The 16,225-nt window shown below is 44.6% G+C and overlaps 1 protein-coding gene and 1 pseudogene across 1 annotated transcript; one reads left to right on the top strand and one right to left on the bottom strand.

Annotated features, from left to right (window-relative positions):
* Nucleotides 1-4,163: 4,163 nt before the first annotated feature.
* LOC109749369 (general transcription factor IIH subunit 2) lies at nucleotides 4,164-7,752 on the top strand. The gene is made up of 4 exons (XM_020308329.4): nucleotides 4,164-4,907; nucleotides 5,865-6,326; nucleotides 6,412-6,778; nucleotides 7,312-7,752. Exons 1-4 carry the CDS (start codon nucleotides 4,575-4,577, stop codon nucleotides 7,440-7,442), a joined length of 1,293 nt encoding a protein of 430 aa, XP_020163918.1. The 5' UTR covers nucleotides 4,164-4,574; the 3' UTR covers nucleotides 7,443-7,752.
* Nucleotides 7,753-9,655: 1,903 nt separating this feature from the next.
* On the bottom strand, nucleotides 9,656-15,806 carry LOC109749365 (uncharacterized; annotated as a pseudogene).
* Nucleotides 15,807-16,225: the final 419 nt, after the last annotated feature.

Genomic DNA, 16,225 nt, shown 5'->3' with positions numbered 1-16,225 from the left:
TCCTCCTAATCCACTTTTCATCGTTGCAAAGTCCTTTGTAGCAATGGTGCAATGTGAAGCCCTTACCACCATTCTACTTGTTGTGTTGCTTGTATAGCTCTTTGATGATAGGGCCATAGCTGTGATTTGCACCCCGCTCGGTGGTAAATGGTTGGTTTGATCAATGCAAGCGGATCAGCAGTTGCATTGCTTCAGGATGGTGCCCAAAAGTGCCTAGGAGAGCCTTGAGTGCAGCATAATGCGACGTCCATGATGTTGCTATAATACTAATACTCTTCAATCCTACGCTTAAACTTATCCTTTGATTGATCCATGTCAAACGATGCATCGAGCAACACGTTCATCCAAGGATGACACGAAGGAACGTCTTCTTCTTGAGAATAGTTGTGTGCCCTCGATATCTTCAGCTTCCTTGTGTCTCCATGGGATCATCGACCTCCTCCTCCTCCATCACCAATTCGGGGTCCTCCTCCTCCTCCCTGGCTTCTTCTTGCTGAGCAAACATCGACTCTTCGCAGTGTCAATCATCAAGGCCAAGCATGTGTGACTCCTTCAATTGAGACAAGAATTCGGTCACATTCAACCCCTCCACAGCGTAATCAACAACAACATCAACCACAACAATAACAACAACAACCTCATCACTCTATGCCCGCAAGCAATCACCAATGTATCCGGCGAAAAGAAAAGGCACGAAATTTGACCAGCATTTCATAACCACTTGGCGGCCACGGTCCTCGGCGGCGGCAGCGGTGGCCGGACGTGCTGGACAAGGGGACGTAGGGTTCGTCGGAGACGGGGTACAAGGACGATTTCTAGGCACCGGAGTCGCCTCATTATTCATTGCCTCTTCCTTGGCTAGTGCCTTCATGGCCGCTGTCGGCTTCCTCTCCTACTTGCCACCGTCTGGAGGAATGGGAGAGCGATCTATCATCGTCGGTGCCGCTGCGGCCCTGCCACCACCCTTGCCGCCGGCCTTGGTGATGGTGCGGCGACCCGAAGCAAGTTTTTTGTTGTTGTCCCCAACGTCTTCCTTGGTGGTGGCTGGCAGGGTGACGAAAGGGTCTTGCGGGGTGACAAAAAGTTTGGGTCCTACCTTTTGCCTCCATTTGAAAAGAAAAAAAATGTTTTTGGATCGCATAGGTGATGCCACTCGAGACTCGAGAGAGTGCTTCCTGGCAAAAAAAAAGGAAAAAAAAAGAGAGAGTGCTGCTATGTGACCTGTGATCCCACCGTGGAACTGTAGCAGAAATAATAACTGTACTATGGTGGGTTTTATCTTCACGAGAGATTGGCAAGCACAGCCACCCGTGCTAATGCTATCCTGGTTTTTGCCAGCCAATGCTGACGCCGTCACCCCATCCGGAGAAGTAAGCTTAAAGCAAGCAGCAGAGCAGGCCCACCACCTCATCCATTTCAAGCTGGTCAAGGACAATCAAGTTCGTAAACTTTCAGTCACACCAAAACAGTTTGGCAATCATCTCATCAGAAAAAAAGAAGTTTGCCACTCAGCTGAAAATACCACTTACTTACCATTTACCGATCAATCAAGATAACAATTTACCAACCAATCGCAAAGGAAAAACAATTTGTGTGCGCTAAAACATGCGAGTATCGATGAGAAAGTGCTCCGAGGTCTTGACCAGCCGTATTCTTTTTGAGATCAAGAATACTACTGTAGTACTCTACGGCGCAGTGCACACTGACAGCTTGAAAGTTGAATCACTGAAGCCGGCAGAAGACGAACGTCCCGTGGCCAGACGTCAGCTCAGCCTTGCCTCTCTCCATAGCCCACTGCCCCTTGCCTCTCTCGCCATTGCCGCTCCTGAAAGGAACCGGAGGGTGAAATGCTCACGTCTCGATCGATCCATCCATCGAGTATGTCTCGATTGATTTTGGTTTGGTTGGCCGGCGGGCGAGGTAAACTTGCAAGGCAGGAAACGTCGGCGCTTTACTCCTCCTCCCGCCCGCCCAATCTCATCTCTCCCTCACCCTCTGATCCGATGGTAGAATAGAAAAGGCAAGTGGGTCACCCCTTGTCCCGTGCGGCGGTCAGGAATCGCACCGGCGACCAAAGTGGACGAGCAGCAATAGGCGCGTGGTGGATCGACACCTGCCTACGCGGCTGCGAGCAGGAAAAACAAAATGCGAATCTCAGGTGGCAGAGAAACAGAGCCGACAGTGTGCGTGTTGCCAGCTTCACCTGAATTTGGGGTGAAAACAGACGATTGCGTCAATCATATTTTTCACTTTTTCCGTCGCAATTTGGCTCCCCGTCGTGCTCATCCAAGGTACATGAATGTGCCAGCCAAAAGCCATTCTAGACTCCCAGTACTTGGATAAACAAACAAACAAACAAACAAATAATGGCATCATCACAGACCTGCGGATGAACTCAAAATTGGCTCTACGCACCGATCGAACCTGCCGGAGCACTTAAACCGCAACCACCAGCTTGAAGTCGCTCTCAAAAAGTGCTATAAGATTGCTGTATGTTGAGTAGACAGTGGACAAGCAGCGCTGAACTGGTGATGACCCTACAGCGCGGAGGTTGCGATGGATCCTTGTAATCATTGGCGGATCCCGAGTCCAGGGATCATGATTTCCGCGACCTAGTAGAACTGAACCCGCACATGGATATGGACACGCACGCATGAGCGCGTGAAAGCGAATGTTACGTCACGTACGGCTGGCCATAATGGGGGTAACATATAAGTAGTAGTATCATGTACTTGGGACTCACGAACATGCTTATGTGGCAGGCAATTAAAGAAGAGAAAGATGGTTATAGTAACATAGGTAGATACCGTAACATAATAAATGTGATGCTACTATGTGTCATGCATGGCAATAAATGAGACCACCTATGATACTAATCTATGATACTATGCACTATAGAGATACTAACATAGACTAGTAACGTATGCATGTTACTAGTCTAAGTTACTCCCCACTATGACTAGCCTACGTGCGCCAGACCAAATGCACGATTCAAGAGGCAAGAGGGGGGGGGGGGGTTGAATAGACCCAGCTGTACTGGTTTCCCTCACCGACTCGCTGAAGCTATCTCATCTGTCGATTCAAGATTTCGCTGGGTAATAGGAATTTGAGCCGTGCAAGAGCAAAGACTAGGCACCATCTTAAGATTGAGTGACCACACACCACCCATTATATTACTTAAATTTAAAAAAAAAACTCATACTACAGTTAAACCTTGTCTAAATATATACAAAAAGTTCTTGTCTTCCGCATTGGACAAAATGAAGTAAAAATAGACCCTAGCAATCACTAGGGAAAATATAAGGTGATACCACCACTCAGATGCTCCCGTGATACAAAATTGAAACATTGAAATTCAATTGTTTCAATAGATTTCGAAAAAAAATCATGAATGTTCACAACACACGTATCTACAACCTTAAAAAAAACTCAGATCCAAATTCAACATACACATTGGGAAATAAAAAATAAATCTAGTTGTGAATAGTGTGGTTTTCACACTGTTCATGTTTTTGTCTTTATTGACACTATTAATGTTGAATTTGTCTTTTTTGTTTCTCTATGTGTCTACTTTGAACTTGGATCTTAATTTTTTTAGGGTTTGTAGACACCTGTGTTGTGAACATTCACAAATTTTCACTTAATTTTTTAATCATTTTTTTAGAATTGGTAGCATGAGAGTATCCAATTGTTGAAGAGCAACATGGATGAGAAGTTCTCGTTAGGTTCGTAACCTTGTACCTCTTGCCTCACCTTGGAATCTCAGGGCGAGATTACCGTTTATGAGGGTCAAACGTAGCAATCCGGGGTCACCTCAAATTAGAAGTTGATTGTTATTTTTGCATAAGCATCATATTGCATAAATTTAAATAATTTTTTAGATATTTTATTTTACCACGAAAACCTCAAAGCTCGTGAGGAAATGAGCGCTACCTCGAGTCGTTGCAGCTCGTGCTCGTAAGTTAATGAACCGAGCTGATCAGCATTTTTAGCTTTTTTTTAGATTAACGAGCTCGAGCAAAACGAGCTTCACGAGCAACTCGTTTAGCTCGTTAATTTCGCCAGCCTATCTAGGCCCAGCCCACTCTGGCACATTTCGCCAGCCTTTCTAGGCCCAGTTGCCCCAGCAGCCCGGTCATCTAGCGGCCTAGCGCTATACTGCCAAAAACAAAAAAAATTCACGCCACACACCCGAGCGCAGAGGGAGGAGTGGAGGACTCGAGGCGGCGGCTAGGGATTGACCGCACGCTTCCTCTGCTAGACTACGGCGGCGGCCGAGCCTCGAGCAGCCCGTCCGTCCGGCGACGTTCCGCCCCCGCCGCCCGCCGGCCGCCGGTGTGTGTCCCGCCGCCAGCCTCCCCGATCTCCGTTCTGAACCCCGAGTCCCGACCTCCTGCTGTCCCGCCTGACCCCAACGCCGAGACAGCTCAGAAAGGTCAAGAAAAGCCCCCCACAAAAGGCCCAGGAGCCCCAAACCCAAACACAGCCGCCCAGGCCCATCATCTCCTGGTCCCGACCTCGCACTCCCCCATCCCAGCATCCAACTCCGCCTCCACCTCGCCGCCGGCCCCACCATGTACGGCGTCGGCGTCGGCGGCGGCGGAGGCGGGTTCAACGCGCCGTCCACGGCCTCCGGGCGGCGCAAAAACCAGGAGGACGACGAGGAAGAGGAGGAGGAGGAGACGGGCGACGGCCGCGTCCTCGAGGCATGGGAGCGCGCCTACGCCGACGACCGCTCGTGGGAGGCGCTGCAGGAGGACGAGTCGGGCCTGCTCCGCCCCATCGACACCAAGAACCTCGTCCACTCGCAGTACCGCCGCCGCCTCCTGCTCCGCTCCGCCGCCGCCGCGGCCCGCATCCAGAAGGGCCTCATCCGCTACCTCTACATCGTCATCGACCTCTCCAAGGTTAGTTGCTACGCCCTATTTCTTGATTTCCTGCCCGTTAGGTTAGCCATTACGGTCCAGCGCCTGGTTGGGGATCAATGGGCTGTCGAGCAATGCTGATCGGGCTAATCTCCCTTTGTATTGTTTATTATGACATCCCTACCGAGAGTGATCTGGTGTTCTTGCACACTGTCTACCGAGATGTGGACCAGGGTCACCATTGGTGAAGTGGTGACTGGTGACCAGCTCTAATGCTCTGGATTGATTTGTATGTTAGTAGCTTCACCGAGCTGCGTGTGGTTCTCTATAGAGAGAATGCAGGTCTGAATCCTAGAGCGCTGCTTCATTTTGTTTGTAGGAAGAACTAGTAGACGATCCGATTCGTGTCCTTTAGCTGTGCTGATCGTACGGCACTTCACACCTATCTGGAAGATTGCCTTCTTGCTTATTGTTCTCTTTTAATAGCTGAATGTGTGTGTTGACATGTTATAGTTGGTGTGTGTTAGGGCATTTGGTAGGATTTGTTCATATGGCAGTTATCACTTATCAGGGGCAGACTAGGGCCAAAACCAAAAATTTAATGGAGGTATGCGAATCATTTAGTGCAAGGAATTGGCCAGCTAGTGTCAAAACTATGCCATAAGAAAATAACAGCTTTACTGTTGAGTATCACTTAACATAATAGTAAAGAGTTTATGTTGGTCTGACAGAACTTTATATGTCTTGTGCATGTGTTCTTTTAGAAAATGTTCATGTTGTTTTCTCTTCATCACCATTTCCTTTCGCTCTTGCAGTGTAGCTGATAACATAATATTTGAGCAGCATATATTGTCTAGTTTGAACAATTAGGAATTTAGGATCCTCAAGATCTGTTGTTTGTAATTTGTGTGCGTTGCATTTTATACTGTTCACAACTTGTGTTTCTTCTTTTCATTCTCTTGTAATCACCTTTTGTCTGGTTGTATTTTGCTCATTTAGGCAGCTTCAGAAATGGATTATCGCCCTAGTCGAATGGCTGTTGTTGCTAAGTGTGCTGAGGCATTCATAAGGGAATTCTTCGATCAGAATCCCTTGAGCCATGTTGGGCTAGTGACAATTAAAGATGGCATTTCTCATCGACTGACGGAGATTGGAGGGAGTCCAGAGTCACAGATTAACGCATTGATGGGCAAGCTTGAGTGTTCTGGTGATTCATCTCTGCAGAATGCTCTAGAACTTGTCAATGGTTACTTGAACCAGATTCCTTCCTATGGTCACAAGGAAGTATTATTTTTGTACTCCGCACTGAACACATGTGATCCTGGTGATATCATGGAGACAATAGAAAAATGCAAGAAATCCAAAGTTAGATGTTCTGTTATTGGGCTTGCTGCAGAAATTTTCATTTGCAAGCATCTCTGTGAAGAGACTGGTGGATCCTATACGGTTGCACTAGACGAGGTGCTAAAATATGCTTGTGTTTGTAGCTTTTACTTTTGATATTCAAATCCTGTGATGATGAGATAATGTTTCTTTCTTTTGGCAGTCCCACTTCAAGGAATTGCTGCTTGAACATGCTCCTCCACCACCTGCCATTGCAGAGTATGCTGCAGCTAATTTGATTAAGATGGGTTTTCCACAGAGGGGAGCAGAGGATCTTATCTCCATCTGCTCTTGCCACAAGAAAATTAAGTCTGGCGCTGAAGGTTACATATGTCCCAGATGCAAAGTTAATGTATGTGAGCTTCCAACGGAGTGCCGAACATGTGGTCTAACACTTGTTAGTTCCCCACATCTGGCACGATCCTATCACCATCTCTTCCCTGTAGCGCCGTTTGATGAGGTGACGTTCAAATTAGGTCAAAAGGGAGGACAAAATTGTTTTGGCTGCCAGCAGAGTCTCATTAACACCGGTATGCTTAAACACATCTCCGCCCAAATATGCTGCCTTCTTGCTTCGGTTAATTTTCTTCAGATGAGGAAATATATCTTTAATGTCCTTGGTCTCTGTGTTAGAAAAGGAGGAATTATCATAATGAAGCAGTTCCAGTCTTTGTTGCCTTATTTATTTTCTGCCCTTCCATTTAGTGGTTGTTATTGTGTATACCATGGGGTGCTTTCTTTATCCATGTTATTGTCACTTCAGAGTGAAGTGTGGATCATCAACTTAACCCCACGAACAAAGTTGCATAGTGCAGAGGGCAACATATATGAAAACCAGCCTTAGATTGTTTCAGCATTTAGAAGCGAACTGTCAATGGAACATAAATTAGTTCTGTAGTTTCAAGAGTGGGGGGAGTTATTATTCTTCTGAATTCACATGATTATCTTTTCTTGACAATCTCATTTATGTTTTTGTTCTATGTTATGCTAGTAGGAGTATCTTATATATTCTTATGCGCTGTAATCATGAGGTTCATTGACTATACCTCCATGAACATTGCAGGTGGCCAGTCTAATATCCATGTCCGCTGTCCAAAATGCAACCACCACTTCTGCTTTGACTGTGATATTTACATCCATGAGAGCTTGCATAACTGCCCCGGTTGCGAGAGTCAGCGCAGTTCATCTCGGTAGAGATGTCATCTTGTGCATTGTTCAGGTGTTGATCCTTTTTTGAGTCGGAGCTGCGCATTGTTGTAAGCTTTCTGGTGCACTGACATTGATGACAGTATTGCTGGATAATCAAACAGTGTACAGATAACACCTGTCATCCTTTGTTGGCGCCTCTTGTTAGATTGGGCTAGCTAGTTAATATCTATTGATGCAATTAGAGGTCGAGGTGCTATGAGAAGAGACGTGAGAAATGTACAACGTGAATGGAAACCTGCTGCTTCTTGCTGTTTTTTTATGGAGCAAGATCAATATATGTTATTTTCTTCATTCAGTATCGTGACTCGTGTCTTTGCTTCACATGCCACCGCGGGGGCAACTTGCGTAGAAACAGCTTTATTAATCCCCTGGTCCACTAAGGGCATCTCCAACTCGTTAGTGGACAGGGGACTAGTCCGCGCACACGGATGTGAAAGTCGGTCATCCAATGCTATTTGCATATGTCTCAAATCGGTTTTAAACAAACCGGATGAATTACATGCAAATCGGTTTTAAACAAACCGGATGAATTACATGCAAACCGGACGAAAACATTTACATTTCAAGCATATTTTAACTAAACTATACCGGGTTGTGGTAAAACTAGTCTACGATCAGCCGCGGTGGATCTTCACTCCAAAGACATGTCTTCCCTATGTGCAGCAACCCGTTCATTGGACTGCTGGTAGCCCTTGAGGGATATCCGTCAGCGAGAGGGATTAGGTTGATTTTTGGGCGGGGGAAGACGGTCATTGTGGTCTACGCCCCCGTTCACCGGGCAAGACACCGGCTGTGTAACTCGGCGACGCAGTGGCAGTGACCTCCGTGGGACCCATGCGGCGGCGGCCTCCCATGATCTACTTTTCCTCGCTGTCAGCGGTGACCGTGGACGTGCCGGCCTTCGCCAACATGGTTTCTTTCCCCACATGCCCGACGTATTGCCGCCATTGCTCGCGGCGGATTTGACAGGACATGACCTTGTCCAGGCTGGACTGGCGAGGAGGGGGTGGCAATGGCGATGGTGGTGGCGCCAGATCCGGAGGGTTTGCCTTCAAGCCAACCTTTATCGGGCTAGCTCGCCGGGCAACCCAGGCAGCTGCAATGCCGGAGAAGTCCTTTTGTTCGCCGGAGGCCATGACGGGTGTTGTACAAGGAGATGGAGAGAACGGGAGTGAATTGTGGTTCTTGCTCGACGCTTGGACACGTTTATATAGCGGGCGGATGCAAGTAGGCAGCCAGAGAGGTGTTTAATGTTCGCCGGCATAGGAACAGACTATTGGCGCTCGGGGCGCCGGAGTAGGTTCCTCAGCACAACACCGATTAATGGAGGTAGGCGGGCAGGCAGATGTCGTTTCAATGGGGAGAGGTGTGCACAGGTGGACGGCGCTCTCGGGTGGCGAGCCGCTGCAATGCCAGCTCCAGTGAGCGGTCGCGTCCGCTCTGGGCCGACATAAAAGCGGCAGCTGACCCGACATAAAAGCGGCAGCTTACTTTAGACAGGAAAGCACGCGGAAAATGTGTTTTGATGGGCCAGGTTAGTCATACGCGAGCGTGGCAACAATCCGAACGTCCGTAAAGTCTCCACCATTTGTCTTCGGTTTACAGGAAAAGGTGTGTCCGGACTGTCAAACTATCCTTTATAAGTACTTTTAGGACGATGTACCATGTAATTACTTCCCTGTAGTGTCAAAAACGCTCTTATATTATGAGACTGTAGTGTCAAAAACGCTCTTATATTATGAGACAGAGGGAGTACATAAGAAATGTTCATTAGCAAAAAGAAAACTACATAAGAAATGTACAGAAACATACATAGGCTCACACGACGAAGACATGAACACAAATGGACAAATCGGAACAGAGAGCTATCCACAATCTGAGTGTTGCTTCCCTTGAATTTTTGTCAGTTCTTTTACAAGATATCAGTAATATGATCCCCAGATATAATTCTTCAACTGCTCTGAATTTGTAGATTTTATTAAAAAAATCTTTCTAACACGGATATATCTGGACTATTATTAGCTGCCATAGATTTGCAACAGTATAAGCTTACAGTTTGCATTAGAGAGTTTATTTACTCCCTGGAAAGGGCAGGCGAGACTTTGCTGAAGTAGACAATTACATTCTGAGTTGCACCATCGTGCTTACAGCGGTGCTAGTCTCCTCAGGCGCAGATGTGACTCCAAGACGTGTTGTCTTCAGTCATCACTTTTGAAGCTATCATACTGGCAGAGGAACTGAAGAACATTGGTCTTCTCTTCTGAAGCTCCACTTTTTTCCTCTGCGGCGGGTGCTTTGCCGTTATCTTGGACAGCTGCGGATTCATCTTCTGTTTCTTCTGAGGATTAGCGCCAACGGTCTTCGGTTTTACTATGAATATGGGCATCTTAGATGCCACGGTCTTGTTTCCTGTACGGCACAATTTAACAGTAAGTAACCCATTGCAAACAGCAACATAAACAAGGACCTTGGCAATCAAATGATAGTCATGCCAAGATAAGCTGCCTCAGTACAAGTTATGTGGAACAGGATCAGGCTCAGTGCATGTTAAAATAGCAAATTATCAAATATGTGCAATCATGGACCTTAACAGTACAAGCGATACGGTGAAACAAATGATGAACGTGTATGTGCCTACCTTCTTTGTTGGAACTCTCAGGACCATTAGTTTTGGTCAAGACATCTGTTGGATTTAACACTGATTCAGACGATCCATTGATCTGCAAACCAAAAATAACAGAACTCTCACCCAACCAAACAAACAAATTTAAGAGACATCCAATTGAAAACTAGAAATATAGGAAAATATACATGGCAAGACAGCAAAGCAAGCAATATACCCTCCCTTCACAGAAATATCTTCAACATAAATCGCTACAATGAGACTACTCCATAACACCATTAGATTTGTGCCAATGTTTCCTATTAGTTATGTACGAAATATTGCTCAATGACCAGCATTTACTCTTATCAGTGAATTTCTGGTTCAAAATGGCTTAACGTCCACTTAACACCAACTGTTGCTATATCTAATGCAAATTGAAAACCTATCCCAGAAAATGACAATAAACGCTTCACACAAAACAACTTGTATTTCAGTATTTGAAGCTTAGTTATTAGCTACTCCCTCCGTTCCAAAATAGATGACTCAACTTTATACTAACTTTAGTACAAAGTTAATACAAAGTTGGGTCATCTATTTTGGAACGGAGGGAGTAGCTTACATTTTGAAAAAATCTATATAAAAAAGCTGCTTATTTACAGTTTACACATCAAGAAGAGGAATGCGGAGATGCTTCATACAGAACAAGCATACTATATGTTTGGAAGGATAGTTCAGTATATTTTGAGATGTAACTGTGTCAGGTCAACTAGTTTGGGAGGATGAAATAAAATTCAAGCTGATGGTCTATAGTGATCTTATAACAATTGATGATTAAGAACATAAAACTGACAAAAAGAAATATAAACAGAAAAGGAAAGGAAGAATACAGTAAGACAAGTACCTTTGCCGTGACATTTGACTGGTCTGGCATACCGAAACCTTCATCATCGCCGTCATCATCTTCGATCTGTTTCACATAATCTTTTGAGTTCTGCAATAGCCAACAGTATGAGAGGGTTAGAAAAAACTTATGCACAAGTTTGCACCTGCAGGTACATATGGAAGTCGAGATAGAGGATTACTCGGAAAGTGATTGATTTGATAAGTTCTTCATCTTCTTCATCTAGTTCTTCTACTGTTTTTTCCTCCTCTAATCACACAAAACTACAAATGTGAGAGAGAGAGAGAGAGAGAGAGAGAGGGGTTTTAATAAAATTGTACCAGGACCACCATTTCATAAGCAAGCTACTCTAAGTAATTCCCTAAAAAATGAAACACTCCATGTAATTTTTTTTATAAAACATACAGAAAACATCTGCGAGGACTTGCCTTAAGGTGAGCAGAGTGCTTCAAAATTTCGAGCATCTGGTCAACGGATACTCCTGCATGTCTCGACTGCAAACAGCACAAGAAAACAATGTCAGTAGTCAGCAAGTCAACATTTCATGTGCATATACATGTACAGTTTAACAGAACTTAAAAGAATGGCCAGATGACCAGATTGTACCTTCATGGACCGCATCTCTTCTAAAGCAGCAATTACGTCCATGTCCTGCTTTGAGTCGTTTGCTCTGTTCTCCAGTAATCTCATTGCATCGCCCATCTCCTCCACTTTTCGTTTTCTCTTCTCTTTGTCCACAACCTGAACAAAAGAAGATACATCAACATGATTAAATTCAAGCTCAAAATGACAGAAAAACAGAAGCTGTTCAGGATATGCCGTATACCACTCACCTCAATGTCTTTACGCCAAGGCTCAGAATTTCGACTAGCCCCAGATTCCACCGTATAGTCTGAATTCTGGGGGTCTGTTTTAAAGGTAATCTCAGTTGAGCACCTAGTACAGCTGAATTAAAACCTAAATATCTGTATTCCCAAGTATGTCTGCACACAAAATAAATAATAATCACATTAGCATGGATTTGCATTGCACTAATAACAGTGACCAAGATACATAGTGGATATGGATATACAATACAAAAAATCCAAGCAATGGATAATAACATGTAAGGTTTTGCTTCCCCGTGTAGTATGAACACTAGATGCCAATAATGGTTGTCGATTCAAATGATCGGATCGACACTCTCGGAATAACACAAAAACTGCATTTTAACTAAAATGTAGTGCAGGGCACTTCGAGACTAAATGTGAGTTTGTAACTTTGTATGCCCCACTTTTGATACTTCATAGAAGCATGAACTTTGTGCTGCATGCCAGTAAAGATTACGAAAACAGAAAGGAGATGGTTTAATATTCCAGAGGGTCTGATTTGACTAGCTGCTTTGACTAGCAAGATCTCCTTACGACTCGGGTCACTAAGATAGTACTAGCTTTTGGTCCAGACCGGAACAAAGCATCGACAGGCAAACACCACGGTATGACACTCACGGTCTCCAATCGAAGCGCTAATCGACTTCAGATTTGCGCAATTCGCGCGCACCGCGGTTCTAGGGTTAAATAACTAGGCCTGGAAACCGCGACAGAAGGACGGACGGGGGCGCGGCGGCGCATGCGCACCTCGCCGATGCAGTCCTCCTTGCGCGAGTTGAGCTTGGTACCCTTGTAGATGTAGGTCCCGCAGGTGCCGCACCGAATGCTGATGGGGAGCCTCATGCTCACCTGGATCTGCTGGTTATTGGGCTGCTTCTGCCGCGGGATCTTCGCCGGGTAGAAGTCCGGCGGGTAGTACTTGTTCGGCGCCTTCCGTTCACCTATCCCGAGGCAGCCAGAGAGCTCGCCGGAGCACTAGCGCCGGAGAGGGGGGCCGGCGGGTCGCAGAGGCGGTAGGGGTTTGGGTTGCGCTCGGGATCGGCCGCTCGGCTAATCACCGAGGAATATCAACCGGGCTCGAACCGTCACGAAAAGAAAACGCAACCGGGCTCGTGGTCGGTGTCGGTATCGGCTTCTGGTCTTCTGGACGTGTAATAAATACAAATTTGAACGATTTTACACACAAGTTTTACGCTACTAGTAAGCATGCACGTGCAACGCACGCCTCAATCAAACCATGTCAAATTCATGCGGGTATAGACTTATGAATTCATACGCTAGGATGGCCCATTCTCTATAAACAAAAGGAGAAGTACAAATCCATCAATCATCTTTTTACGATACCAAACACACCACATAAATCATAACTGTACAAAAAATGTCACAAATAAATGGCAATCAACTGGGTGGACAACTTCTCCACGGAGAATGTAAGGGCGTAGCCTATTTAGTCTGTTGTATAGTAAAAATGGCATCAAATATCCTATAAAGATTTCAGAATGTTTATTTTCTTGGTGAAAATGAAAGGAACACATAAACATTGTCCAAGTGGTGTCAATGCAAAGTTGGAACAAAGATACCCAAAATATAGTAGTCTTGGCAGAACTGAATTAGTTTTCTTCTTGGATTCAGGCTACTTGTTATCTTCAAAATTTGAAGGCTCGATAGTTGCGGTAATGCCACCCATGGGAGTCATAGCAGGCCCGCCTGCGAGCAGGAAGGGTCGGAATTTCTTTGCCTTTATCTCAGCTTCTCATGGAGTGGAGCTATAGTTCAGACAGATAGTATCTATTGTGTATATAGTTGCAGAACATCTAGAAGCTAAAAACAGATCAATAAAGCGTTAGATTCATGGTAAGGACATGGAGAGAGGGGACTTAACATTTTCTCATTGACACTATTTATCCATTCTTGTAATATGATTATTTTCTTACAAGTCCTACTTCCCATAACATTCTTTATGTTTTGACGCCATTGCTTCAACAAACTCCGTTGAATGCCGTAGATCTATGGAGTAGGGGAACAACTGCTCTAAATTAACATCATCATTTTGATCCTAATTAGCAAGAATATACTTAAACAGAATCAACAACAAAAAATTAGTGGGTACACAAAATATTTATGGCCCCGTTGCAATGTAGGTGAACATATTTATCACCTTGAGCACTCGTGTTGTTATCCTTTTCTAGCTAGAAAATAAAAATATCAAAGCTTGCCAATGGAGCAGTGTCCATATCCTTCTAGTTAGATATAATCCAAACCTGACCCACGAAAAAAAAAATATAATCCAAACCTGCCAATCAATTATTATCATCAGGCAAATCATGTATGCTCAATGCACACCTGAAGTAATGAACAGAGATTTACAGTCAAATCCCGTTGGACAGAATGCGCGCACCCTAATACAATTCACGCAAGCATCATGCCACACTGTCCTCAAAACCCGTCGTTCATCTGCAACCTCTATGGTTGTGATGAATGGATAAACATTGTACAGAAACACAAATTGTCAAACAAGTCTGATTACTTCTGTCATGGCCATACATAAAGTACATGGTTAGAGAACTGAAGTTGTACCTTCCTGCACCTTGAAGTGCATTTTGGATCACTTTTACAGGGTCGATGATACCAGCCTTGACCATATGAGCATACTCCTCTACAGTAACCAAAATGCAAGAGTTAAGTACGGAACCTCAAAACCGTTGGAGGAATATGAAACATGTCGATTTTTAGTGCACTTGAAATGAACAGCTAAAACACGATTAAAAAGCACAGGCCTATTGCTGCAACATAGCCCAAACTAAGATTGACTTGTTCTAGTAGCTTCCAAATAAATATGGTGATCAGGGGAGCCTGTAGAACTTCAGGAACAATTAATATATGGATTAACAGGCCTGAGATAGTAATGAGAGAGCACAAACAACATATAACCAGGCTGCAAATAAAGTAACAAGAATGAAGTGGAGAAATATATTTAAGATGCTAAAGGAAAATTTGATGTAGAACAGAGTATACACAATAGTAAAATTATCACAATTCACTATCCTGCAATGTAACAACAGTGCATACACATCAATTCCTCCAAATCATCGTACCTAATTTCAGAAAGTAATGACCAGTCCAAAAAGACATACAAATTATCGGAAAGTCTTCACCAGATTGGCAATCAGGTAGAAGGGAGAAATCAATTGGTCATGCAGCTGACCCTCATTGGAGAAAAGAATATACAACACGGTGGGCTATGATTATGCTGAAAAGAAAACATACATGAGAGGAAGAGCTATCGAGAATCATTCTGCAGCGAACATACTTTGAAAGAAAAGTGACGACCAAGCAAAATTATGTACCCAACACTGTACCTTCCCGATTCCCCATGACAAGTATCGCGTCGGTACTCCACTGTCGAGCTGCTCGTTGTTCTGCAGCTTGTCGTCGTGTACCTGCGCCTTACCATGATGGAGAGCTTTTGTGGCCACGCGCGCTTGGATGGCGTATCGAGGCAATCGGCCAGGGGCACACAGCAGGGTGATGCGAGGAGGACGTCGGGATTATGGCCGGATAACGATGGTCGGCGGTGGCTGTGTGTGCCAATCGTGCGAGCAGACTGGATAATGACCTGTGTTTCATTGCTGGACTAAACAGCTCCGAAACTAAAAATATATTCAAAATTAAAGTCGTTCCAGGCCTCGCAATGCATCACAGGATCTAGTGTAGGTGTAGCAGGAATTGATCATCACAGGAAACAATGCATATGTAGCAGGTATTGATCTTGACAGGAAACATTGTCATCGCCACCGGTTTTTATTCTGTGTGTGCACAAATTAGCATCCCGAAGATCAAATAGTTAGGTTGTACTACAGATAATTGAACACAAATTAAACGTCAGAGTTACAATAAAGTGATACATGAAAGTTTTTTTAAGCAATCTGCACCAACACACCTGTAACTTCCAAGTGATTTCTGGCCTTGCCCATCAGTCTAACTCGAAGCATATATGATTCTTTCAGAAGAAGGGAAAAAAACCATACATACACACACAAAACAGTACAAAGATGGGTGCTTCAAACGACCATGTATTAAAAATGAATCTAGAAGTTTAGATGTATGCTAATGTGAGAACAGCCTATTGTCCTCAAACAAAGGGTAAATTGACAACGGAATATGATATAAAAATTTCACTCGGCAAGAGCTATACATGCACTGCATGTTCGTGCTTGGTGGTTATCACAAGAAAAAAAAATAGTGCTCCATGTTCAAATTAGAATTAGAATTCATGTGCCACCGAATTTCCAGAAAGCTAGAGATAGGAGAAATAATCTTATTCTTACGACAGAGGTTGCGGTGGAGCTTTTCTCTACCGTGTGCGCCAATGTCCCTGACAGCGGCCACGCCC

Source organism: Aegilops tauschii, chromosome 2 (genome assembly GCF_002575655.3).
Source record: "Aegilops tauschii subsp. strangulata cultivar AL8/78 chromosome 2, Aet v6.0, whole genome shotgun sequence".
NCBI lineage: Eukaryota > Viridiplantae > Streptophyta > Magnoliopsida > Poales > Poaceae > Aegilops > Aegilops tauschii.
The sequence above is the reverse complement of the archived record's forward strand: the minus strand, read 5'-3'. Positions and strand labels throughout refer to the sequence as shown.

Excerpts from the sequence above, each read along its gene's own strand:
- LOC109749369 (XM_020308329.4), top strand. The coding sequence starts at position 4,575 with ATGTACGGCGTCGGCGTCGGCGGCGGCGGAGGCGGGTTCAACGCGCCG. Across the intron at positions 4,908-5,864 it reads TCGTCATCGACCTCTCCAAG|GCAGCTTCAGAAATGGATTA; the intron begins GTTAGTTGCTAC and ends TTGCTCATTTAG. Across the intron at positions 6,779-7,311 it reads GCAGAGTCTCATTAACACCG|GTGGCCAGTCTAATATCCAT; the intron begins GTATGCTTAAAC and ends TGAACATTGCAG.